Genomic DNA, 27,598 nt, shown 5'->3' with positions numbered 1-27,598 from the left:
ATACAATGCAAACTTATCTCAATGACTCATGCCGCTGGCCTATCAAACAAGATATTAATCTTGTAGTTTTGCGGCACTGATTGAATGTTGATTTATAAAAGCCTTTCTAAGTTCATGTTATCATATTATACATTTTATTTTCTAAAGCCAATCCTTCAGTTGTCAGATCAGGGACAAATAAAGCTTTCATGGTGAATTAAAAATTGTACCTCTGCACACAACTATTACTTGCAGCCTCGATAGTAGAACTTGTCATTTTGTGGTTTAAAGAAAAGTACACCTCACACTGTTGTGTTTGGTTGCTGCATATTCAAGTTCATAAGGACATTGTATTTTCATGGTAGCTGCAGCTAACATCTCAATTTTACCTTTGTTCCAGCAGTTTTTCACACATTTTTTTCTTTTCATTTAGAAAGCCTTTTTACTTTGTTATATAACTGTTGATTCTTTTTTTTTTTATTTTTTTTAAAAACCATTATGCAACCCTGGGTCCACTGAACCAGAGACAGCCACTGCTTTACCATTCAGTGTGCTGCGTGCCAGGCCACTGAGGTCTTTATATTGGGGAAATATCAATTCAGATGGAGGTGTTAAAGTAAAATGCTGTCAGAAATATGGATCACTGGCCACAGAGGGTTTCAATCAGCCATGCAGAACGAGAGGAAAAGGCATGGCAACTCTGTCCAAAATGTCACTGACAAATGCGCAGTGCGAGAGCTCTGAAGGTTGTGTGTTATTGGGAGAAGAGGGTGGGATGACAAGGAATGAAAGAGTGCAAGATAAAGAGATGGATGAATCTGGACATGTGGCAGAAGAGGGGAGATAACACAAATGAAGAAAAGTGAGAAAGGAGAGAGAAAGAGTTCACTGAGTCCAATGAAAGAAGAAGTTGCTTGGTGTACACGAGGATACAAATCCATAGGTTGCGGTAAATGCTTGAAACGAGTGTGTCTTATCATATGAGATCAGCCTGAGGGATGAGATGGAAATCCTTCACAGAGGACTCTGGGTGACGAAAGGGCGGGGGTTAGGAAGAGCATGGAGGATGATGGGAATGATGGGAATGATACAGCTGGGCTGTTTCATAGTAACCTGTAAGGAAATAGATGAAAAACAGAGAATATGCAGCGAGCCATATGCTCAGCCGGGCTCACTAAGTTCCTCCCTGAGCACCTACAAACAAACATCCCACACCGTTTTAAAAGTTAGACACCGGCTCTTATTACTTTACAGTATGGTGATGTCAAAGTAAGAAATGGGATATAGTTGTGTGTTGCTTGGGATGAACAGTTGCTCAATTTGTGGAGAGCATTTTTTGCTTTTATTTCAGTAAACCCCAGGAAAACCTAAATACTGCTTGATATTAAGCTGGTCATGTAGCATCTGGGGTTACTCAAGAGGCTCAAAGCAAATAGCTGATGTGTGTGTGTTGTGTGGGAATTGTTGGTTACTAGCCAGTTTTAATGCTTTTACTCAGAAATTAAATTTCACACAATGTCAGCATGCGATGTGTAGCAACACACTGAGAGCCTCAAGGTGAATTTATGTGTCTTTAACTAGGTGCTCTGTCCGTGTGTGTGTATGTGCATAAGTGCAGCATAGGTTCACTGAACAATATTTTATATTTGAGTTTTATGGTCTCCAACTGTGCCCTATTTGTCAGTAATGTTTTATATCATGCATTACAAAGTAATCACTTCTAATTTATAAGTTGGATCGAACACACTGAAGTACTTGTACTGGGTCCAGATGACTAAACCAGGACCGTCTGTGCTTATTCTAACATAATGGGGTCTGTACGCCATTGATGGGCATGGCTTAAATGCCTATACACATGTAGGTGCTTGTAGTGCATTTGATCCTTCGCTATTGCAGATAGTAGGTCATGTGATTTGTGTTAGCTCTACTTCAGGTCTTCTCTGCATGTTATAACATCAATGAAAAACTGCTCACAAAGCTGCTCATCCAACTAATTTCTATTGAAACATGCATTTAGGTCTGGACACTAGGGGGCAGCCTGCTAAGTCGTAAAATCAGCACTGATGTTTTACCACCATATAAAGCAAACAAACGCTGAACAAATTTTAGCATTAATGTGGGGCCATGTATTCTGGCCATTAATAAAAAAGTCTCATATTATCATACTCCAACAACTCCTTGTGGAAATAACTGGTTGTGCGGCCGCTGACCATTCCACCAACTAGCAGCTAATGTTTTCTGTTTATTGCTGGAGGGTGGCGTACAGTTGGTTAATAAGAACCTTTTTTTGCTGACAATTGCTGTGGCTAGAAACATGGTTCATGAAAGCCAAAAGTAAACCAAGATGGTGAAGTTGTGGACCACAAAACTAAGTCTTTGAGCTGAAACATTTGTCTCTACAATCAACTGTTTTTCATCAAGCAGTTGAACCACTGATAATATGAAAAATACACTTAATATGAATCAATATGAATACATCATCAGTGCGATAATGTGGATAGGAGCTGGTGCATATTGCTTGTAAAAAAATATATCATGCTCTGCTTTATTCTTTGCTTAATCCGATTCAGAGGTGAGAGATGCATGAGCCAACATGAGGCTTAGGATTTAATTACAGTTCTCTTTAACAGTTAAAAAGCGGCATTGTTTACGATCCATGTGTGAATGCAGTCCAGATGTAATACAGTAATTGTGATTCACCTTTGCTATGTAATCAGAAATAGACTCTTGTTTTTATTATGTGTTTTACGTGTAAATGATTCTAAAGAAATGGTACGAGACCGAGATTACTGGTGGTGCTGAGCAGTTTGGAAAGATGCAGTAAATCCTCAGTGTTGGGTGGTACATCACATTATATACAACTACTAAGATTTTATATACAGTGATAATAATAACACATTTATTTTTGTCAAACTTTATTTAAAGCTGCACTGGACAGCTTTTTGGCCACGTGGGGGCAGAATACCACAACAAACTAAACATCACATACACATTTATATATTTTGACTTTTTAAAGGTGTAAAGGCAAACAAGGTAGCAAACAGTTGCACGTTCTATCCAAAAAACTCAACAAAAACGTTCATTTAAAAACCTAAAAAGCAAATTTGCAACTCACAATACAATTACACAGTTTTTGCGTCTGTCTGCTGTGTGGAACTGGGCAGGTTGTCTATGGTGGGCTTTGTACAAGTCTGTTTTTGCTACAAACAGCTATAAATTAGTTGGATGAGAGTGGTGAGACTTAACCAAAATAGTTGTGGGCCATGATGAAACCAAAACATAGAGCTAAAATGTACTAAAACACACTCAGTGCAACTTTGTGAATGAAATAAAAAATAATACATGTGAATGACAAAATGAGAGACAGAGGGAACAAATAGTGTATTTTTAAAAAAAAAAAAATATGTCGATATCCTCAAAGCCTCCCGCAAACCTGCATGAAAATGTCTTGCCTCCATTTATGCCACAGCACCAAATCACGCAATAACATCAAATTTATTTATATACTGTGTATCTGCAGGGGATGACACAATGCCCCCGTGTGCATATCTTTAAAACTGGGCACATTAAGCTGAAAGCTGATCCCTTTAAGTCAATCTTTCAGATCATCCAGGGGGCAGAGAATTGGACTGTATATGGCCATTGTTGGATTGTCTTGGCTCATATTGGGTGCAGGACTTTTTTTTAGACAATATTGGCTAACACATTGTTTGGGATTTATTTTGATTTATTTTGCATTCCATAAATGAAATGACTCTGGACCACAGTCTAACGGCCTAACACAACATTTTTCACTCATTTTTCAAGGTGTGCTCCAGGTCCAAAAGGCTCCCAACCTGTATGCTTGGACTTTTTTGGATGTGCTAGGTAACCATGCAGACTATAAACAGCAGGGTGTTAGTACTCTTTTGGATATTTAAGGGCACAGGATGTAGGACAGCTTGAGCAACATTTCAACATATCAAGGTAATAAGGCAATATTTATTTTTACTCAAGTGTGTGAGTATGAAATTGCTGGCCAAGAATTGGTTGAGGAGATTTTATATGGAGCTCATGAGCCTATGAATGTAGCCATATACAACTATGTGTTTCTTTGCTAAGCTGCAGGGGAGAGAATATTGTACTGAAAGACACACTGATCAGGCACAACATTAAAACCACTGACAGGAGAAGTACATTGACCATCTTGTGACAATGCAATGTTCAAGACCAGTCATTCCCACTCCATAGCAATGACTCCTTGATGGCAGCAGCCATCCCCAACAGGATGCAGCCTGACACGGGCACACACACAAAAAACGTTTAGGAACAACTCAAAATACATGAAAAACAGCACAATGTGTTGACATGGCCTCCAAATTCACTAGATTTCAAACTGATCAAGTGTGCACAAGGATGCACTGGAACAAACCTGATCCACAGAGGCCCCTCCCTACAATCCACAGGCCCAAAGGCCCCCACTAACAACATTCTGTTGCCAGACACCACAGGACACCCTCAGAAAGCCCATGTCCATTCTCTGATGAGTCACAACTGGTTTGGAGGCACAAGGGAGACCTACACAATATTGGGAAGGTGGTTATAATGTTATGCCTGATTGGTGTACTTGACATGCTTACAATTCACATGGAAACTGGGCAAGTGTTTGCGAGTAGTAGCCACCGAGTCAAGCAGGTTAGTAGTTCCTGTGTAATGTTGGAAACCCTAAGACATAGTGAAAAGATAAGGCTATTGGGAACATTCTGGAAAAGTCAGGAAACACACTCATGAACACTTGGAGCATTTAGAAATTTTCCACTTTCAAGACCGTGAACGGCACAAGAAAGGGCTCTTCTTGTGTTCACAATAAATACAACCCCATTTCAGTGAGGAGATATTGGGTCATTGAGGTCAATCTCTGATTGTGAGGGGACATATAAAACAGCAAAGAGGCAGTTAGCATGTTTTTAAATGGCAGAGAAATAAAGCTAGCTTACATCTGTCCACAGATGAAAAAAAAATAAAATAAAAAAAAGAATTTATAGTAACTGGATCTCTAACATCAAAGGTGTTGGAATGTGTTAGCATTGGCTAGTTACCTGTTTCCTCCTGTTTCTAATCTTTATGCCAAACTAACCGTCTGCTGGCGGGAGCGATACGAATGTCGCTCTAACTCCTGGCAATAAAACAAGCGAGCAAATGTCCAACTACGCCTTCGAGTGACACATAAGAATGCGGCACCTCAACATCTGCAACACATGTGGCAGCGTAATCCTTAAAAAGCCCAAAAAACATGAAATAAACATAATCTGCTTGTTTCCAGTTACATCTGCAACACATTTATTGTGATAACTTGGATGTACTGTTCCTTATTTATGGTGTTTGAAGTTTGGAAATCTCACACCAAGAGCCCAAATAGGATTTAAAGACCACATCGCTTCATGCCAGACCACCTCCACAGGCCAATATATTCCACCAATTATGTTTGCTGAAAACAGCACTTCATCGCCTAAATCTTAAATCAAATGAATGGGAGGCTGGGAAAACTCGTGGAGGATATAACTATAATATCTAGCTACCATAATAATGTCATATCGTGAAATATTTATGTGTGAGCCAATGAATACACAGTAAATCAATAGTAAGAGACAGTCTTTGATCCCTCTTATTCCTTATCTTTGGTGGTGGTGGTGGTGGTGGTGGAGCGCAGCTCAGGGCTTTAGTCCAACATGCGATATGTGTCATGCTTTGTTGCCTAGAAACCCCTCACCTAGCTGAGACTGGGGTCAGTGGCTGCTAAGCGGTGTGTTTTTTTAATCTCCGCAGCAGTCATCGCTTTGTCAGCCTGTGACTCTGGGCCAGTTCTCACAGTGCGGCTGGGTCTCGCCACCACATCAGGTTCAAGTCAGGGTACCAGGCTCGGTGAGAAGCCGGATCCCACTCTCACTGACAGTTGCACTTTGCAAACGCACCTCAAGACACTGAAAGCACCTTTGCAGTGGGAAGCGCACAAATAGTAGACTATTTTCACTTCTAGGTGTCATTATAGTATCCAAGAAGTCACTGCACGAAGAGGAAAGGAAGTCTGAGACGCGATCACGTTTGAACTTCTACTGCACACCCTCAAATGTTCTGTACTGTCAGCTTCATGACTGACAACCAAATCACACCTTCATCTGCCAAATACCTCAGTAATTTTACATGTCAGAGAAGCTTTAACCTCCGACTGACTGGAGTGATTTTCAAACAGCAAGGATAGCCACAAAACACTCCAATGAATAGGTTTCATACCAGATAAACTAATATCCCCTGCCTGCTTAACATCAGCCTGTCAGTGCGTGCCTCTCCTCCCTCTGCTCCGGCTGTAAGCTATCAGCGGAGGGCCAGGAGCAGCACAGGCTTCGGGGTCGGCCTCAAACCCGACCGGGTTCTTAATGACCTCCACTGTTATCACTGCACCGCTACTCCTCACACCTGCGCTCAAGAATAATATTTACCCTGTCCATCACCGTCACGCGGGTGGATGTGTGTATTTGTATGTGTCCTCCTGTCTTTGTGTCTGGCCGTAATGATGACTTCCATTCTCCCCTTTCTCTCAGGCGTCTTATTAGAGAGGGGAGTGGACGTGGCCTGTCCGTGTGAAACAGATCTTTCTCAGGAAAACTGGGAGCACAGAGCTGAATACCAGCGCAGAACCAAAACCTCCCTGGTCACTCATAACATTTCAATTAGGCGCTACTTAGATGCATGAGCATGCCCTTTGTGCGTCCGTGTGTCTATGTGCTTGCTTTGTTCTGTTTTGTGCATTAGTGGAGCGGTATTTGAGGTGACAACATGTGAGGACGGTTGAATTTGGGTGGCATCTCTCAGCTATGATAAGTATGCTATCCACCCGCGTTTAGAAAAATAAGAGTTAAGTCATACTCCCCTGAGGTTTTAAATATGAGCAGGGAGAAGGAGTCAGACAGAGAGAAATTCTGTGGGACTGAGAGAACCGGGAGAGGCCGGTGTTTTCCTTCACTGTTTTTCAAAGTTTGAGGAAGCTGGGGAATCATTTGTGACGAGAAAGACAACAATTTTGGGGCGATGATTCCTTTCGGTTTTCACCCCTGAGAAGATCAGCCCAGCAGGTTTTTGGATACAAATGCGTTTCCATGCATTTGATGTGTCGGGTTCATGAAATTCACTGTGCTCGCGCCTCCCTCGCAGTGTATTATGCCGTTTTGTGCGTGAGATTTTTATGTGAAAGTGCAAAATCAAATAAGAACTGTTTTACTTGTAATGTAACAGGAGAGCAGCACTGGTTACTCAGGCTGTGTTGATCAGTCAGTGTCCTGAAATGACTATTTGTTAGTTTATTTTCAGTGTAGATAACGTGAAATTGTTTGACAGTTAAAAAATATGCGGAAGCACTAGTACATTATTCATTATGAAAGCCAGATAGCTTAGCATACAGACTGGAAACAAGACACAAGGCTCTGGTAATGCTCCTTTTTCCACTTAATTATTTGTACAGACTAATAATAATAATAATAATAATAATAATAATAATGGAACTAATTTAGTCTCTGTAGCTAATTTACATTTAGGCTTACAGTTAGGCATATTTAAGGGAGTGGGCATTTTTAGTGACAGGTGGGTGCTGTCTCAGGTTGCTAGCTCTCTGTTTTGTTTGCTAGCTGTTTTCCCATTTATGAATTAGCCAGAAGTAAGGCGGAGTAAGAACTGGCAATATGGGACCATTAGAGCCACATACATTAAGCTTCAAAAACACTCTTCACAAATCCCATGGGTGGAATCCAGAGTGTTGTGCCATCATTATATTCATACTATACTATTCACACTATATTTTGAACAGAGCCTGGCTGGTTGCTTCTGCGTGTTTCCAATCAACTCCAAGTTAATTGTATCTTTTAGCATACAGATCATTTAACTCTCATCAACAAAAACGTGTGCCTTTCTCAAAATGTCAGTGTAAACCTCCTTGACATCAGACATCATCACATATGAGATGAATTCAAACAAAGAAAGCTTAAATATATCACACAAAAGCTTTAAAATCTATGTTTGAACTCCTCAATTCAATTCTCAATCAAACGGTCATTAAATCAAGTTTCTCCTCAATGTGGCAATAATCAACTGTTGGAAGGAAGTGACTCACGGGGATTACAAGAAAGGAGTGTTATGTCATCTGGCTCTGCAGAACGTTGCTGACATTGTCACTTTTGCAACGTACTTGTTGGAGCAGCGGCTTCACAGTTCACTAGAGCATAAGGAAATCAGAAGACCATTAACAACGCCTGCTTGTGGTCGATGCAAAACACAAATTCGGTCCTCTCCTTTTAGCGTGCAGATGATGAGCCGGAAGCAAGGAAGTCGTGCAGCATTATACAATTCTTTGCTGACTTCAGAAAGTAGCTGAACCATTTACCACTCTGTTATACTGAATATTGAACTGGTTCATTATTTCTGCAGTTGTCTCTGTTTCTTTTCAGGTCTTGCGTGTGTAAAAAAAAAAAAAAGAAAGAAAAAAATAGAAAAATTATGTTGAAGTTATTACAATACTGTCAGGGCAAAAAAAATAGATTCAGACTTACACGAGGGGCACTGCATATTTAATTTTAATTATTCGGTTTAGTAACTGTTATGGGTCCTGTTTAAAAAAAATAAATAAATAGCATCACGAGGAAATTGCTCATATTTAATCTTTTGGGCACAGTACAGAAAATGCAATAACCATTCATTTGGATTTAGGGAGTGATAAATGTGAGACTACAAAATTTGTAAAACAAATACAGCACAGTCGCCACCACTGAGCTGGTGTCCTAATTTGTGCTTTATAACTTGGATTCCCTGTGGTGTTTAATAGATCTCAATTTGCCAACAAATGCATCTCCTCTCAGCATATTCAGTATGATCTATATTATCACGGCGGACGGCAAATGTAATGCCCGGCTGTTGCTGTGTAGGCCACCATGGGAGCCAAACAGCTCCGCAGAGCCTCATTTAGTGTGTGTTTGCTGCCATCTAGTGGACAGAGGTGAAATATTTATATGGTGCAATGTAATCTCCGTACAATAGGGGTCACTATAAGGTCATTTTTCACATTTCCCCGAGATTTGTTTATTCTGTATTGAAATACCACTGTGGATTAGTGTGAGGCATTAACCTGTTATGTGTAAAATGACCACTAGATGTCAGTAAATTTGTGACAGAGCAGAAATATGAAACATGCGGGGCATTGTTTGCCAATGATTCCTTTATATCTAAAAGGAGATGCAGTTGTTGTTGTTTTTTTTGTTATTGGCTGTTTCATCTTCTCTCAATCTCTACCATTCACATGCTTTTTTCTTCTCTAATTCTCGCCTCTTTCTCTGTTCTATTTTTCAGTTTCCCTTCATCTTTGCGGTGGAACACTCACATGGGGAGCTGTTTGGGGCATATCAACACCATCGTGCCAATTTTAGCCTCAGGGTGTGAGGACATGCCAACAAATGCATCTCCTCTCAGCATCTCCAATCACAGGCCAGCTGTGATTAGTATTGAACGAAAAATTGTTCAGAGGCCTGTGATCAGGTGTTTTTACACAGCTGGCTTTATACTGAGGTTTCATTCATTGGCGCTCTCTCTCAGATTTGGGAGGAGCTTGAATGCTGCTCTGCCCAATTACCTTTGGAAGCTATTTAAATAATCCATAGAGCATCCAATCACAGTGACAGAAGCCCCAGATGTATGGCCAAAACCTGACATGTATTGGGTTTGCGTTTGTGTACCTACAGTATATATAGTTATATGTGTGTTTTCCACTCTTTTGATGAGTGCATAGAGTAGTTTTTTTTCTTTTGCTGCTTTCAGGGACTGGCAGTGGGGGCAGGATTACACCTCCTCTCTCTCTCTCTCTCTCTCTCTCTCTCTCTCTCTCTCTCTCTCTCTCTTTCTCTCTCTCTCTCTCTCTGTGCCCTACTCCCTCCTCACCCATCCATCCCTCTCCCCTCTCAGCCCCCCCTCTCCTTCTTCTCAGCAAGCCTTGCTCCACCAGTTCTGCACTGTGCCGGCCTGGAGTGGAGTAAAGGAGCGTAAAGAGGAGCGAGAAGAGCGGATTTGCTGAACCGAGGAGAGACAGACAGGGGAGAGGGACCATGGCTGCTCTCTCTGCCTTGCTGAAGACCTGGGTTATACTGCAGACCTTGTGCCTGGCTCTGGCCCAAGTGGTGAGTGGACAGGGGAGCTTGAGACCTGCTCTGCTCAGGCTTACCTCCCTTATTCAGGGGTTCAGGGGATAAGGGCCCACCGGAAAGTGCCAGCTGGCTCTGGAGGTATTGAGGTGATGTTATAGGTTGCGTGCAGTATTATAAAGTGAACAAAATGTTGGAGCCTGACAACACAGGTATATGTGTGGTGACCACCTGACTTTATAGCATGAATACAAAAGAAAACATGAATTTGGGGTTTTCTCTGTGGAGAGAAAATAAAGCCGGACTATCTTTTATGGATCATCATCTTTATCATGAATGGACTCTTATCTCTTCCGGTGCTGCTACTTGGATTTGTCATTACCTGCTTTTCTTCTCTGAGGCCAAGAGGATATATATATATTTTTTTTCATTTTATCTAAGAATGAAGGAAAACACTGACTTTTTTCAGGGGCTATCCTGACAGCCATGAAGTCAAATCAGTGTGCTCTGACACAAGCACGCAAACTTTGTCCACAAAGCATGAAAGCCCCTATTCAAACAGACACCTACATGCCATCTGCTGGACTTCTTTCATTTTCAAGGATTATTCTTTTTTTGTTGTTTTTTAATTTTTTAAAAAGTTGGATTAAGACTTTTTTTCATGTGATGGACTGACTGAGATGATATTCAAGACAGGGATGGAGAGAGGGGTGCGAGGCGGGGGAAGTGGGGGTAAACAGTGCCAGTCTCATGACCCCTCCTCCCACATTCCTCCTCAATCCTTTGTTTTTAGCCCTCAGATAGGACAGTTTTATTCAACACTATCTCTGTAACTTCTTCTCCATTGTGTTGTTTATGAGACGTGTTATTATTTGTTGTATATCTGCCACAAAGAGAAATCCAGATTGCGTGCACATCTTATATAATATCATTTGAATGTTTTATTAGATCCGTTTCATTTTTTATTTGTGTTATTTATACTTAATTTTTTAAAACTGTACATATTCAAAAGAATCCATAAAAATAATTATGCCATCCAATGTATTAATTATATACTATGTACAGTTTATTAAATGTTATTTTAATATGTTAAAATAATGATAGAATTGTTATATCTGACATTGTAAGTTGACATCTCTTCTCTCTGCCTCCTTTTCAGAGGGGTCCACCTGGACCTCAGGGCCAGTCAGGCCCACCAGGCCCCTCTGGCACTCCTGGGTCAGATGGCATTGATGTGAGTATCCCACTTAGGTTTGCCCAACAGGTTTGTCTACAAAGCTCCTCTTTGTGCTGCAGAAATATACTACGCTGCAGTACTGGAGTCTTACCAGCAGGGAGCACTGCAAATGAAAACACACCTGCACAAAAGGGCCCTGTTCCCAGCAGAGAGAGGGGTCTTTGAGACGGGACCCTGAGTCGAGTCCTGGGTCTGTGTCACAGTAACGTGATACATGCAAGTTATTTCTGAGAGTTAACGACAGACAGGCTGTATAAATATGTTGGCAAAGGAAGCGGCTGTGCTGGTTGAGCAGGACACAGTCTGGTGGTGCAGAGATAGCACGCTTGGCTGCTTAATTTAAAATAAAATGGGACCAGGCTCTATTTAATAACAGATTTGTTTTGAAAATAAAAAGTCCATCATCTAGCACACCCTAGAATATGGTGAAAATTATGAAACCTTAGACAGACTTTATTCTGGGCCAGGCCCTAAACAAATCTAAAGGCTGAAGGGTATGATGGAGAATCTAAATGCTGTTTACGTGCCCCTGCCTACTCTTTGGACAGAGGGACATTAATGTTGCTGTAAAGTATGTATATATGCCGAGACAACATGACCTTTTAAATTCCCAGCACAACTTTGCAAATTAAACATGGAGATATTTAAGCAGCCTTAATGATTTCCATTAGAGCATGCAAAATGACGGATTAATGAAGGACATGTAGAGGATTATAAGATAGAGATGCAAACAAAAGGAATGCCTACAAAGAGTCTAATCATGTCATATGTCCCATACATTTTTAGAGAGTAGAGTTAATGTGTATACTGTGTGTCTCTATAGGGAGACAAAGGACCACCTGGGCCACCTGGACCACCAGTAAGTTTGTGCTGTCGTATTTGTGAGATTTAATATCAGAGACACGTTCACCTGTGATTTACCTGGACCCGGTTTTCTTCATGACAGTACTGTGTGTTTTACTGTAGGGGCAAAAGGGAGAGCCAGGAGAGCCAGGTCTCGATGGACCCCCAGGGGAGAATGGTATTGATGTAAGTGAAGTGACCGGATGTGAGCTAATTAAAAAAAAAAAAAAAAAAAAAAAAACACTGAAGAAAACGTCAGTTATTTTCCTTGAGAGAATGCACTGTTTCAAGATCTATAAGTAAACTGTAAAATGTATCATTTTAAAAACATGTTTGTGGCAAATTATAACTAAGAATCTATAAGAAAAATGACTGAATTTTTAAAGGTAATCTTATGCTTTTCTGTCCACTAGGGGCGCTGTTGAGAATGTTTCAGTGAATGGGCCTGAAACTTGTACCATCACATGAACAGTAACACATATACTTCACATGCTGCTGCTGTGAAAGCTTTTTTTTTTTTAACTCAAATTTAACAGAACAGTTTAAATCTACCTCTCGAGCTTTCAGCAGCGTCCCATGACTCTCATTAGCAACAGAGTTTGCTTAGTTGTCGTGGCCATAGATCTGTTTACATTAGAGTTTAGTCAGTTAGAATGTACACATTGGGTTCCAAGGACTTTATTTTTTTATGCACATGCATATTAAGCATTCAGAGTTTTAGAGTGTGCTGGGTTTTAATTATCTACTAACAGACATGTTTTTATAAACCTGCATTTTTGACCTTTGAATGTCAAACCCTTGGTTTATTGTAATATTTAACATTCATTTCACAGTGGGAAACTTGCTGGGAATCCTCGCACAATGATGTGAATGTGCAGTAGTTCAAACCCATTATACCCGCTGATTATACTAATTGAATTGATAACTGTTAGTGTGGAGATAAAGACTTGAAAATGTTTGTTTTCCTCATTATTTACGGATTTAGCTGATAATATGTGCTTTGCCAAGAGGAAATTAAGCATCAGTGCCGAATTGTCACATGCTACCAGACAGTCACACACATAAACACACACACGCATTCCTCAGAGGTTTAGCCAGTAATCCGCCCTGGAATCTCAATCTCAGCTTTGCTTCCCAATTACTCCCAAGAACCGTGTCAGCTTCGATCAAATGTGTGGCTAACCCTATTGTGAGGTGAGTTCAGGTCATGTGTTGTCTCGGGAAAGCACAGTAGCAGGTGTGACTTGAGCTTCTCCCTGTCCCGACCTCGTATACTATAACACACTCTCATCCTTTCCTGTCCGTCTCCAGGGTTTGATCGGAGCGAAGGGCGATCGCGGCCCCATCGGGAACCCTGGCCCAAAGGCAAGTGTCTAAACCCTGACACGAAAAGATTAGTGTAACAAATTCACCTTTGTCCTGGGAAAAAACTGTTGTTGTTGCTGCTGATGCTGGTGGTGGTAGAGTACAGATTATATATATTCACAAGGGTAATATAGAAAAAATAAAAAATATCCCCAGGATACGGGTGCCACAGTGATGTTGAGAATTACACTGAGCCCCTTTTTTTTTTTTACAGGAGAAAACATATATTTCACTAGTTATAAATATATTATTCTGCCTAATTTGTTCTTTTTTATTCTACTATAACATTCTAACAAGACACCTCTGTAGTGATTTTGCTGTTTTACTGTTGTCTGCAGGGTCAGCCAGGTCCAAGTGGTGAGCCTGGACCTCCCGTGAGTACATGATCTATCACTTGTTTGCTACAGTAAAGGGAACATGTGTCAGTTTATTAGGCACACCTGCCAGTGCAGTCTAATACAAAAGCCTTACACATTATTGAAAAGGAGATAAAGGACTAAGATTGTTAACCTTCCTGCTCTCCTAGAGGTCAAACTTGACCTATTTTTGAAGGTTTTACATCACATAATCTTATGTAAATGTGCTCTACTTCCCATAAATTCTGAAAAGAAGAGTACAGTTGGCTAAAAATGTGTAACACAGAGTTAGGTTATGCATTATATTTACGGCTGTAGAACTGGTCAAACAGAGGACAAAAGTTGCACAGGCGACAGGAAGACAACACGAAAGGAAAAGAAAACATGATTAAATGCTGTACATATGAGTAGTAGATCAGTAGATCATGCAGCCCCAGGAGACAAGCAAGTAGAGTGTGATAGCCAAATGTCTTGTGGTTTAGAGCTCAGTTTTTATTGAGACAGTTCCAAAGTAGTGTTTTCAGGATTCACTATTCAGGATGTAGCCTGTGGAGGTGGTTTTGATTATAAAGCCTAGCATCTGTCGAAAATACTGTATAAAAAACACTGAGACCATATTACACTCCTTCGTCTCCTCACACCTTGACCGTTGCGACACCAACCCAACATCTATTAATCGCCTTCGGATAGTTTTAACCAGAAGCGAAACAGCTGACCCCATTGCACGTATTTAAGCTTCCTTCCCCTGCCTCCCTGTATGTTTTAGAATCGAACTTAAGATCATACTGTTGACCTTTAACGTCCCTGCGCTGTCTATTCGACCTCTCACTCGCATCGCCTCAGATGCTCGGGCAGATATCTTTTATCCGTTCCCGAGGCCCCGCTGGAAACTGGAAGAGGCACGGTATTTAAGTCAGGCTCCCTGAAGCTATGCAGCGAGCTGCCTGAGGAAATCAGGTCAGCGGAGTCAGTAACTTCTTTAAATCTCATCTTGAGACTTTTTATCTGAAAGTCTTCCCTGATTACCTTGAGATTTGTGGATAATTTTGCCTTTTCGGCGCTTCAAAGAGCTGTCTGAAGAAAACCATGTGTTTTGAGAGGATGTGTCTCTTTGATGCGACAAGGAACCCCTACCAGACACTTTTCCTGTCAGGGGTCACAGTTTGAAATCTTTGCTAACCCCTGTTTTAATCGCTGACGCAGTATTTCGATCTCAAATGCAGTGGAATAGAAATACAAAATGGCAAAAAGAAGAAAAAAAGAAAAAATGCTCAAGTAAATCCGTAGCCAAGTTCAGTACTTGAGTTAATGTTCTCGCCGTATATTTACATAAAACGACTAATTAGACAACATTTTCTCATCAGGGCGCCATGATACTTATGATATGAGTAATGACTGAGAGAATTAGGCATGGTTTAAAGCCCAGTCAGTTTCCTAACAAACATATTGTCACCCAGCTGGTCTCATAAGTCAGCCTCCCGAGTCCCCTTTTTTGTCATGCCTGAATGCCTGACCAGCTGTGCCCCCTTTTGGGTTCAGTTTACCCAGATGTGGCACATGATTTCTGCGCCTGACATGAGCCTTATTACTGCACACCATCCTTAATGGAGGAGACACATTTTAATTCCACATTAACATTAAATGCAGCCATTGACATCTGCAACGCAGTCTGAAACCTCTAGGTGGTGCTCAGCGTCCATCTATCACACATCCTCCACTATAATTTAAGTCCAGAGTAGAACAATGTCATGCTTGACTGCAGCTCTGTTAGTTAATCCTTTGTTTAGCAAGAGCAGGCCTCCTGTCTGGGGGTTGTGCAGTACAGCCAGCTGCCTTTCTCTGCACAGACATGAGATCCTGCCCCATTGGCTGTACTTCCTCAGAGAAGGCTTACTTACTTAATTACTTTGTTTATAATTAATTCCGAGCAAAAGACACAGCACACAGAAACTGATTGCATTCCATGTCTTTGTATTCCTGAGCACTGTTTAACCTGTTCTCACTCTGTACACAGGCATTACTGAATTACTGCATTTGTTATTAACCGGCTTTCTCAAACATTAATTGATACTCTGATGGATTTGTTCCACTTGTTATTCAGTCATTTAACCTCTTGTCCCTTCTGTCCACACAGGGATCCGGCCTTCCAGGTCTGGCTGTAAGTAGCTTGCATGGTATAATACAGCCATGCCTTTATCTCTTAATAGCGTCGTTTCGAGGTGTGGAAATCATTTGTGCCCTGCAGGATAACAACATGTTATGCTTTCTTTTGTTCCTCTGTCTAGGGCATTCCGGGACCAATTGGTCTGCCAGGTGAAATTGGACCCACTGGACCGAAGGTAGGGCACCCGTTTCTGCTCATCATCTTGCCTTAATGACATATAAAAACATGCAAATACTTCACATTTACAGCTTCTTATCAACAGCTTCCTTCCTTGCTCTTTATCGTTTAGGGTATTTTGGGAGCACCTGGGCCTCCAGGACTTCCTGGACCTCCTGGCAAACCAGTAAGTTTCTGTAAAAAAATTAGCTGCCATGTTTATCTTTTATCGCTGTAATAATGATGATCCTGATAAGATATTCATATAGCAGCTGGACAAAATAACATGAAACGTCCTCTATACGTCCAGTACGCTACAACACCAAGCAAACATCCACTTTATAAAATATAGGTGTCTCTGCTCTGTGGTGGACAATCTAAACCGATCAGCCACAACATTAAACGCACCTTCCTAATATTGTGTAGGTCTCCCTTGTGCCTCCAAAACAGTTGTGACTCATCAGAGAATGGACATGGGCCTTCTCAGGGTGTCCTGTGGTGTCGGTCGGGGGCTCTGTGGATCATCCCACAGATACTTGATTAGTATAGGATCTAGTGAATTTGGAGCCTGAATTTGGTCTGGTCTAGGTGGGTGCTACATGTCTAAGTGACATCCACATGAATGCCAGGTCCAAAAGTTTCCCAGCAGAACATTGCATTGTCATGATGGTCGATGTTATTTGCTTCTCCTGTCAGTGGTTTTAATGTTGTGGCTGATCAGTGTATATCTGCTGTAAAAGTTTAGAAATGCATAAGCTAACAGGTCCTCATTGTGCCTACGTTGGCCTAAATTCAGCTGACTTACATTACAGAACAGGATGGCAGTGTAAAAGACAGGCAGTGGCAAACTGCTAGTGTCATGTTGAACGTGTGCTCCATTCAGCAGCAGTTAACGTGCTTTTTAAATGCACTGTACGGTAACAAAACCCCTGCCAGAGCACACTGCTGCTTCTGCAGGTCCCAACAGACAGCATTGAGTGTTGAGGTACTGCCAACAGTTTTGAGAGGTACGCTTTTAAATTTATTTTCCAGTGATGTTCGTAGTCTCTCCTGTGTGCATCTCTGACTGATTCCCAGAAGGGCGTGAGGGGGTGTCTTCATTCAGAGTGATGTTCCCAGCCCAGGGGAGTGTATTTGTTTAGGTTTAGTGCGCTCCTAGGGTAAATAAGCCCCCATTAGTTCGGTGGGCTGTCTCATCAGACTGTAGCAGGAATACATCAGCCCCCCGTAGAGATCCTTTGCTTTCTAACTCAATCTAAATACAGACAGAAGGAAATATGGACGGAGGAATAAACAGAGGAAAAGAAAGAGTCTGAGGGAGAAAACTGTGTGCCAGCTGTGACCAGATGGCGGCCTTCATCCATGTTTCTATCTGTCTGCTTAGGGTCCTCCTGGCAAGTTTATTGGTGGAGAGGAGGGCAGCGCGGACTTCCAGGTAAGATCTCAGGGCATTTCCTTCATTGCACATCTATTTTGAACCAACTTCCCTAATCCACATCTCTCTTTCTCTCTACAACAGTGTCCTCTTAACTGTCCAGCAGGACCTAAGGGCCCGCAGGGAATTCAGGGAGTCAAGGTGTGTGTTGTTTTCAGTTTGTTACAAGCATCAGTGATTATTTTACGTTACAAAATGATCATGACACCATGCTGACTGATTCTTCCCCTATAGGGACACAAAGGACGTGCCGGTGTTCTCGGAGAGCCTGGTAGCATAGGAAAGACGGTGAGCTCCACACAAATACATGCATGCACTTAGACAGCCATACATGTACATGTTGTATGGTCTCCCACACTCACACGGCATTTAGGATGGCAAGGATTAGCTCTAATGAAGCCCCCCGAGGAACATGACTGGCACTAACCTGGCTGCGATTAGTCAGGCCTGGCCCTGGAGTCAGCATGCGGCAGGCCAGATGAAAGTGGTGGTGGGGAGCCAGGTACATGAAGGGGTGGTTGAGAGAGTCGGGGTCAGCGCGGCCCTCTCACCTTGCCGTATTAAGCAGAGCTAATGAGCATGCAGCGGGGCTCCAAGGGAGCGGCCAGCCAGGGCCCCAGGAATTAGCCTCTGATCTCCCCACACAAGGAGCCTTCTGGCAGCGCTTAGATGCTCCAAACACTCAACACACCAAGTAACCACTCCTCCCAGACCGAGCAGTGCTTTCGAAAGATCTTCCTTGACTCAAGGTTGCACCGTGGAGCTGCTTTCTCTTCGCAAAGACAACCAACAGGAGCTTTATTATATCCCTGCTGGCTTTTCAGACTAGAACACAGATACCGTCTACGAAAAATTTTATATCATGCTATGTGATACCAAAGAGTGAGCAATACTATCACATTTATGTTTTACATTGCTGAAAAATAAAACAAGTTCATCCTCTAAATATCAAATAGACAGGCTGATTCTGGTGAAAATGGTATAAAAGCTCACTAACACACGTTAACTTGAACTGTGAGCATTCTTTTTAATTGTTGCTCAGGTAATAGACACCACTCTTAGCCTTTGTGTCTTTGTAAATGTGGAGCTGGGGCCGTGAAATAATTAGTGTAGCTTAGCTGGGATTATTGTAGAGCAGAAACAGGAGGAAGCAGCATGTGTAACTCAGTCCAGAGTTGACAAATCCTACCAGCAACTCCAAAGCTCGCTGATTCCGTTGCATTTTGTTTGTTTAATCCATCCACTTTGGGATATGCAAAAGCAAGCTGTGGTTTTAAGGGGAGCGGCTGTAGGGGCTGTTACTGTTTTCCCTGTTTTGCGCTGCTTTCATTCTCAGGGCTTAGCTACGAAACAGGCTCAACCACGCTACCAAGCTTCACATTCAGCTCTGGGTAATAGAGGAAGTAAAAGTGTATAAACATGCTCCTCCAATAGTCTAATTTCCCAGGCTGGGAAGTAGTTTTTTTCACAAAGCTTTAGTGTGTTCATGCAGTTCTCAATCAGAAAGTAGCAACAACACGAAAGCTACAAACAAGATGTTTACATTTAGCGCTTCTTGATAGAGGTTTCCATTATTGAAGGAAATGGATCCGAGGAGCAGTGACACACAATTAATATTAAGCACATACATGTTGATTATAAAAATCTGTATTTGCTTGAAAGAGGGTTTTAGGCACTTGTTTGAAATGGAAATGCAGCTTGCCAGTCAGAAAACTGTAACATTGGCCAAGTTTTGGTCAGGGTTTCTTATCAAATGTTCCTACATTTATGACATTGCCAAATCAGCAAACCATGTCCCAAAGTTTTCCCTGGCTTCCCGAGTTGTTGTTTTGACTTGGCAGATGTTTGCATGAAATTTCCCAGTCTGAAACTATTTTTTTTTCTTCTGATTATGCAATGATGAACTTTTCATTTAATAATACAGACAAACCATTACCTTGATTGAACTGCTTCAGGAGCCAAGACTAGTCTGAAATGATTATCTGAGAAGGTTACGGTTGGTTTTTCTTCAGTGTTCATTTATTTTTAACCAGCTAGATCTAACAAGTTAATTAGACTCAGATGGATTTATATAAAGCTGGACGTGGCAAGTGGACCATAAAATGTGTAGGCATCAAAAGCAACCATCAGACCCGAGCTCCGAGTGGATTTTCTCTCCAGCTCAAAGTTTTACTCTGTAGACATGCACATACAACAAAATAAAGACCTCCTATGAGTTTGGAAAAATGTTTTCAATGTGCAGGGACACCTGCAATCAGTAGGTACACCTGCTCCAGCGAAAAAGCAGGTAATGAGAATAACTAATCAGCCTGCTGTTCTTCTGTTCTTCCCCAGGGTCCCAAGGGAGAAATAGGCATCTCTGGGGAACAGGGCATCCCAGGACCTCCGGTATGTTGAGAATACAACATTCTGTCACTAGCAGCAGTTAGAAATGTGTTCATATCATATTATTTTCTCATATTATGATCTCATATTGACATTTGTCAATGTCTAGTTTACGTCTTACCTTGTTTTACCTTCCTTCTAAGGGACCAATGGGTCTGAGAGGGTATCCAGGAATGATGGGGCCTAAAGGAGAGGCAGTGAGTACCACATTTCTTTTATCACATCGAACTTTATCGGCTTTCCTCTGTCTGGGTACGAGGCTGTTCCCGTTCTTAGATGAGCACCAAGTAGGCACAGCCAGACCTGCCCCCACTACGCAAACATCATCCATTACCAGCAATGGGGACATATGGAAATGATGCTAACACAAATCTCTCTCCTTCTGTAATGAGTTGGGGTTGTCTGGGTCCACGGTGCCTCCATCTGTAGTTAATGATCCACTGTAGCCATCCGTCTTACTGTTAACATTAGCCGCGTTAGCCAAGTTAGCACCCCGGCTTAGTGCCAAAGCGAGAGTGGCTGGCTCTCTGTGTCGCCCCCATTAGTAAAGTGAGTTAAGTGCTAATTATCCCTTTATCCCAATGAATAGTAGACTGCAGCGACGTGGCTTCCTCTCTGATCTCCAGTGACTGATGGCACTTTGTTGTTTTCCCGTAGGGCCCTCGTGGTTACAAGGGCATCAACGGACCTGTAGGAATTCCTGGGCCTCCTGTAAGAAGACACACAAACACCAAGACAAAAAACAGACTCAACTCCTCACAAAAAAGGGGTACTTACATAGATCTTAGATTGTCTAAGTTTTTCTCTTTTTTGCAGGGTGAGGAGGGACCTCAGGGACCACCCGGAGAAGCAGGAGACAAAGGAGACAAGGTCGGTGCAAGTGTTTTGCCTTGAAGTGTTTTTGTCAAAGCAGGAAAAAAAAAAAACTAAATGGGGACAGCAATCCAGGCGTGCCTTGTGAATAATCCGAGGTTGATTGGGTTATCTTCTGCAGGGTAGCCGAGGTATCCAGGGCCCGCAGGGAGCGGTTGGCAAAAAAGGAGAGAATGTGAGTGAACACACTTTTGTTGCAGAAGGTGTTCCCAGAGTGTGCCAAATGAAGTCCTCTGACTCATCTGCATGCTTTTTCAGGGTCTGCCGGGTATAGATGGAAAAGATGGCACACCTGGTATTCCTGGAATCAAGGTGAGCGTGTGCCAGCCGTGATAATGATGAGTAACTTCAGTCTGAGCAAAAGATGGCAATTTACTTTTTCTTCCGCTCTTTTTCACACAGGGGGGTCCTGGGCAGGCTGGAAGACCTGGTCCTCCTGGTCCTCAGGGAACGGCGGTGAGTGATCTTTGATCTCGGTGAGGGGGATATATTGCATGTCTGAGGATTCTTAAGCAACACCACTAAAGCCACATGCTTATTTTGTTGTCTGGGCAGTCGTCCAGGTTAACCACGACCCTGTGATCCAGTCTCTCTTAAAATATAAACCACCTTGAAGTAGCATTCTCACTCCCGCTGCAAGTGATTCATCACAATCAGACCGGTGGTGTTTGTGTGCGCGTCATTCTGACTAAGGGGTAATGGAGCGTGAGATGCCCACTTTGCTGTGTGGTCACCACGGTGACACTGACAGTGCTGCAGACTCAAACACTTTAACTTAACCTGCTTTATGCGCCGCTGTGACAAACCACCAAATCACTGCAAGGCGTGCGGCCGCGGCTGTTGCTAGACCCGTTTCCATCTGCCTTATTAATACACATTGCCTGCACCCGCATACATTTGTTCCCGCTTGCAGATTCGATCTCCGTGTTTCCAGAATGCGCGGGATGCCTGTGATGCAGATTTAATTTTAATTTGCAGCGTTATCAGTCTTGTTAATTCTGTCTGTAGGGATTACCTGGCAGCCCGGGTGCAAAGGGGGGGCCTGGAGATAAGGTACACCATTTACCTAGCGCATATTTAAGCATTTTCCGGTTTTCAATTTTTTGTTTTGTTAACCTTTCTTCTCCCTCCGTAACTTCCCAGGGTGAACCTGGACCTAGGGGTCATGTTGGCGCTTCTGGTGCACCTGGACCTCTGGTAATCATATATACATATATATTATTTTACGGCCTTTCCAGGTTTCAAGCTTATATTGTGCAGTGAATAACTGTACTTTTGTATTTTCCCAGGGTGAGCCCGGTGTTCCTGGTGAGCCTGGTATGGAAGGAGTCCCTGGACCCAAGGTACAGACTCATAATATTACACTGAAACTTCAAAACTGACGCTCACTTACGCAGGCTTACTCACCTTTGTTAACTTCTGCAGGGTGACAGAGGACAGCGGGGAGCGGTTGGGCCACAGGGAGTAGTCGGCAAGCCTGTGAGTTGCAATTTCAAGCGCATTTTAAGTCGATTCCCGGGGGCACTTCTAACACCATATCTATCATCTCCTGACAGGGAAACAAAGGAGAGAGAGGGCCCATTGGTGTCCCAGGTGCCCAGGGCCTCAGTGGAACGAAGGGAGACAAGGTTTGTCCACTGTGTATAAAATGTGTATGAATGCTTACTGTTCTCAAACACACTTTAATATTGTAGTTACTGAGACCCATCCTTTGGGGGCAGTATTTACCTGTGAATAGAAGTCAAATTAATCCACTGTAAATCATTGAAGGAGGCAAGTAATATAAATAAGCAATATAAATGATAATCTGAGCATCGCCAACTTCCTTGTTTCAGAGATGCGGCAACATCCTTCTTACTTTGTGGTGTCACAGGCTTCAATCAATGTTTGGCTGCTTCTTTCTTTTAAAGGATAATATATTCTAGATTTGACCGCATTTACATGTGCTCTACCTGTCTCTGTTCCCAGGGCTTCCAGGGAAAAGTCGGGTCAAAGGGGGACATCGTGAGTAGCGCTGCCGCTTTTCTTCTTTTTAGATCCCGATGTCAGGAGCCTCCGTGTCCCTGCTCCACGGCCATCCTTCTCTCTCTCCGTCTTCATCTTTTTTTTCCCCCCTCTCCGTTGCTTTTAGGGTGACCCTGGTGTTGAAGGACTGGCTGGCGAGAAAGGTGAAAAGGTAAAAACTATTACAGCACCACCTAGAGCTGTTTGAAACTTTGTGTTAGGAAGGACCACAAAAGTATCTGAATCTACAGCAATCTAAAGCAATGTTAAAACTTGCAGACTTTAGATAAGAACCAAGAATTTCATTACTGGCAATGATGCTGCATTTTTACAGAGTATTTGACAGTAAAGAATCTTGAAACTTGAATCTTAAATGTATGGTTCTGGAGACATCTATGCAGAGCGACAGAATATGTCAGAACCATACCAACGTTAAGTGGAAGAAGGGGATGCCTGTTTCTGAATCTGCATGCAATCCTCATAATAGCCCAGATGGCAAATAAGCTATTTACATGACAGTGAGGCATTGTTGCACGCTGGCTCTTTGAAGCCGCATTTTAGACATTCATTTTCAACACTCCTTCATGAATGATTGTTTCTGAGGCACAAGTGGTAGATGTAAGTGATGACTGTCTGTCTTTGCCGTGACAGGGTTTGTCTGGTGAACCTGGACCCAAAGGACAGGTGAGAATCAGACCTTGTAGAAATGTGATGACTGTTGGACATGTTTTGTCTTACATAATTTCTGCATCTTTAATAGTTTCATCTGTCTTTACTCTTTATAACTCCCCGTTTTCTTTAATGCTCTTCTCTTTGCAGCAAGGAATTAGGGGTGACCTCGGGCACAACGGACCCACTGGAGACCCTGGTAAACCAGGAGACCAGGGACCACCAGGGCTGCCCGGTCCAAGAGGACTTAACGGAGAACGAGGAGTGCCCGGCATGCCAGGCATTCAGGGATCATCGGTGAGTCCAGTCCTTTATCTTGGACCGAACCCAACTATAGCGATCAATGTTTGGCTGGCCGCTGTCTTTTTGCAATGCTCAGTCTCCTCTTCTCTCCAGGGACGGGATGCATCTGACCAGCATATTATTGAAGTGGTGCTGAAGATGTTGCAGGGTGAGCGTCTAGACCTGAATACTCACCTTTGATGTCCACGGGGGGAGATTAGATTAGCTCATTTCACCGTACTGCTTTCATCTCCTGAGCAATCAGTTGCCCACCATCAAAGGTAGTTTAATCAAAATGATGACGCTGTCTCTTCTGTTACAGAGCGGCTAGCAGCAGTGGCAGTGAGCGCCAAGAGGGCTGTGCTTGGTGGTACAGGTGTAATGGGTCCTCCCGGGCCACCTGGGCCACCAGGGGCAACTGGCCCTCAAGGGGCGCATGGCTTACCTGGTGCCCGTGGCATTCCTGGTATTATTGGAGCACCTGGGCAGATTGGAAACACAGGCCTTAAAGGTAAAAAAAATAAATAAACATGACTGTGTTGATATTTTTGCATATTAGCAGCAAACGTATGTGATGTCTTTACATCATTTGTCCTCACCAGGAAAGAGAGGGGCAAAGGGAGCGAGAGGAGATCTAGGTAAACCTCATGCGGGACCGCCAGGACCCCCAGGAATCCAAGGTAAGAAAAACAGCCCTCCGAAATGGTTATACAATTGATTTCTACATGACCTCTGCACACACGTGTGATTCCTGTCAGGTTGCCACCCAGGGTTTCAAAAACCACCCACAAGTGCCAGTCGAAACTCAAGTTAATCGAATTGATGTAAAGAACATAATGGAAGTACGTCATTGTCCAACAGTCATAGCGATCATGGGGGCTTCACCATTGTGAATCTGCTGGGTTTATTTTCGCTGTAACAACATCTGTGGATTGAAAACAAAAAAAAAAATAAATAAATAAAAATACAATGCAAATCCTATACTACCCACTATGTTTACATGCTGTGGGAAACAGGCAGAGATATACTGTAAATCCACTGATGTCACCATCTAAAAGAATATAAAAACTTGGGGATAATCTTATTTTTATTTTCAGATGTTTTTATGTTGCATTCGAGAACTGGAACTGGTGCATCACCGTGGATGACAAGTGGTTCATTGTCAAAGTGGAGAATTACAAGGAGCTGTATGATTCCATGCAGGCACATAAACGTCACAGTTTATTAACTCTGTTTCACTTTCACTTTGTCATATTTAGCTTTTACGCTACCAACTTTTCCACCTTTGCCGAGCTTAAAAATATCTCTTTTTCGACCTTTTTGTTTTTGCCACTCATGTTAGTTATGGGGCAGTAGAAAATGTGCATAAAATCAGTTTGATGGAAATGCACTTCCTGGCCATAGGTGAAGAAGAAATGGACAATAAGTTACTGAAGGACTTGGCATTCCAGCTCATGCCACGGGAGAGCCTGCTGAAAAGCATTTTAAAGGCATCATTAACTCCAGTCATTTAACAGATGCTCTTGAATGAGAATGTAATAGGATTGCAAAAGTACACGATAATTCAGACGGTGCTAAACACACTCCTTCGTGCACGCATAAATTCAACTTAAATATGTGCACAGATACAGTACACAAGTGTAATCAAAGTCCAGTCCAGTTCCAGTGCCGTTAGTTATCTTGACCCCTGGAAATCAACTAAACCTCTCTCTCTCTCACAGGTTCTCCTGGTGTTGACGGTGTGGCTCGGGACGGTAGGCCCGGCGAGAGGGGACCTCAGGGGTCAGCCGGAGAGGCTGGTCGCCCCGGTAAAGCGGGCCCCTCAGGACTCCCAGGCTTCTGCGAGGCAGCCATGTGCCTGGCCGCGTCGGCGTACACCTCCCCGAGACTACAGGAGGCGGGAACGATCAAAGGACCCAATGTTTAGAGACCTGCCTCTCCATCAGCAGCTCACAACACCTGGGAGAGAGGGAAAGAAAGACAGAGAGAAGGCAAGGGACCACTCCTCTCAGTCAGACAACATCAAGAGCGAGAGGTGGGGGACAATAATAGTACGGTGACTGGATATGAGGCCTCCCCCCCTTCCTCCTAGAACTGACAACCAGAAGTTTTGACTGGTGGGACATCATGATCTTAATCCCCCACATCACCATGACAACAGCAGCTCATAGCCACCCACATCCCTCTGAATTCTAGTGTTTTTCAGATGATGCCAGTGTCAGTCCCATCCAAATATCCCAGTTCTGTTCCAGCAGTCAAAGAGGAATAGATTCGTATTGCATCTCCTTGTCTCCCACCAACACAGTATCTGTGAGCTGCGAGGAGCTGAAAACTAAACGTGGTGAAGGTTGCTTTTTTCTTTTACACCGTGGTCACTTTAAATGGTTTTATATGACATGCAATATTTTGTTTGAGACGTGTTTTGAAGTTTAAATGCCCTGTCTCTCATTCTACATCACACGGATGCCTTAAAAGTGTACAAAAAGGATCAATAAATGACCAATTTATTTTCACTCAGTACTGTACTAAAATGTAGTCTTTTAATTTGCGAGCTTAGGTGAAATCCTTAACTTACCTCATGTGTACATTGCCTCCCCTCCCCTTCCCTCCCTTCTCACACCCCTGCTTTCTACCCAAGTCTCATTTTTAGAAACTAACGACTAGCTTTATCTCTTCCTCTTGTTGCCTGGCAACAGCATATCCCGATGGGCACTCCCATCTCCCACAATGCAGTGCTGTAAATCTTTGTAAATGTGTGTTTATTATTATGTAGAGAAAAAAGGAATGGGTTACGATATGCACCAACAAAAATCCTGTGTTAATGGAATCAGTGAGTAATCGAGGAGTTCCCACGGAAATCACGACTTTTCCTCAAAACAGATGAGTTACCAGCCCAAATGCGCTTTCTATGCCACTGTCGACTTTCCACAGGATGTCAGAGATTTCATGACTGATTTATTTTCATCAGAAGAAGCTATTTATTGTTCTTTATATAATCATCTGTAAAAAAAAAATGTTCCCTGGTTGTTCAGGTCATCCCAAACCAATAAAGAAGAACCTTTTGTAAAATCTAATGCTCTTCTGTATCATGTTGGGAATGGAAATGAATCTCATACTGTATTGCTACTTTTTCCAGATCTTTAATAGTAAAACTAACTCATGCATGTAAATAAACTCCCACGCTTCCCAAGCTACATATGCTCAGCTTTTTTTCAACATTAATGCCCTATCAATTACACCATTCTGTAATACTGTCCTTTACTACAGCTGATCAAATGCACATAGCATTACTTTTGCAGTGGAAACAGCCACACATTTCACTCAGGACTGTAGCATTATTTTGCCCACTCTTTCATCGAAAGATTATTTTGACAATAATGCCAATAAAGAAATATATACGAAGGGGAGTTTATGGGCACACAGATTAAATACTGAATGTGCCCTGAGACTCTGTTTCAAGATGGCTAAAACTTTTTTTTTTTTTTTTTTTGTGTTGAAACGTCAATGAAACTGCCATATAAAAGAATGCATAAAGTCAGGTGAAACAAATGACCAAAAATAATTCTTAAAACTACAATAACACACAAAAAACTGTAAAGAGGCAACACTGCTACAAAGATAAGCAGAATGACAGACAACCACTGCAAAAAGCTACAAAGAGACAGGTAGGAAAACTACAAGACAACAAAACTATAA

General features: G+C 42.5%; 1 protein-coding gene across 1 annotated transcript; it reads left to right on the top strand.

Moving 5' to 3' along the window:
* Positions 1–10,097: 10,097 nt before the first annotated feature.
* Positions 10,098–25,990, top strand: col9a2 (procollagen, type IX, alpha 2; the record flags this gene model as incomplete). Its single annotated transcript, XM_084562993.1, has 32 exons — positions 10,098–10,169; positions 11,293–11,367; positions 12,194–12,229; positions 12,337–12,399; positions 13,525–13,578; positions 13,917–13,952; positions 16,069–16,092; positions 16,220–16,273; positions 16,388–16,441; positions 17,639–17,689; positions 17,774–17,830; positions 17,924–17,977; positions 20,024–20,077; positions 20,218–20,271; positions 20,732–20,785; positions 20,891–20,944; positions 21,069–21,122; positions 21,206–21,259; positions 21,350–21,403; positions 21,956–22,000; positions 22,091–22,144; positions 22,237–22,290; positions 22,373–22,426; positions 22,504–22,575; positions 22,916–22,951; positions 23,079–23,123; positions 23,603–23,635; positions 23,771–23,917; positions 24,017–24,071; positions 24,225–24,413; positions 24,505–24,582; positions 25,624–25,990. The coding sequence occupies 32 exons, from the start codon at positions 10,098–10,100 to the stop codon at positions 25,827–25,829; spliced, it is 2,076 nt and encodes a 691-aa protein (XP_084419119.1). The 3' UTR covers positions 25,830–25,990.
* Positions 25,991–27,598: the final 1,608 nt, after the last annotated feature.

Source organism: Chelon labrosus (assembly GCF_963514085.1).
Source record: "Chelon labrosus genome assembly, chromosome: 16".
In the NCBI taxonomy this organism is placed as follows: Eukaryota; Metazoa; Chordata; class Actinopteri; order Mugiliformes; family Mugilidae; genus Chelon; species Chelon labrosus.
The sequence above is the reverse complement of the archived record's forward strand: the minus strand, read 5'-3'. Positions and strand labels throughout refer to the sequence as shown.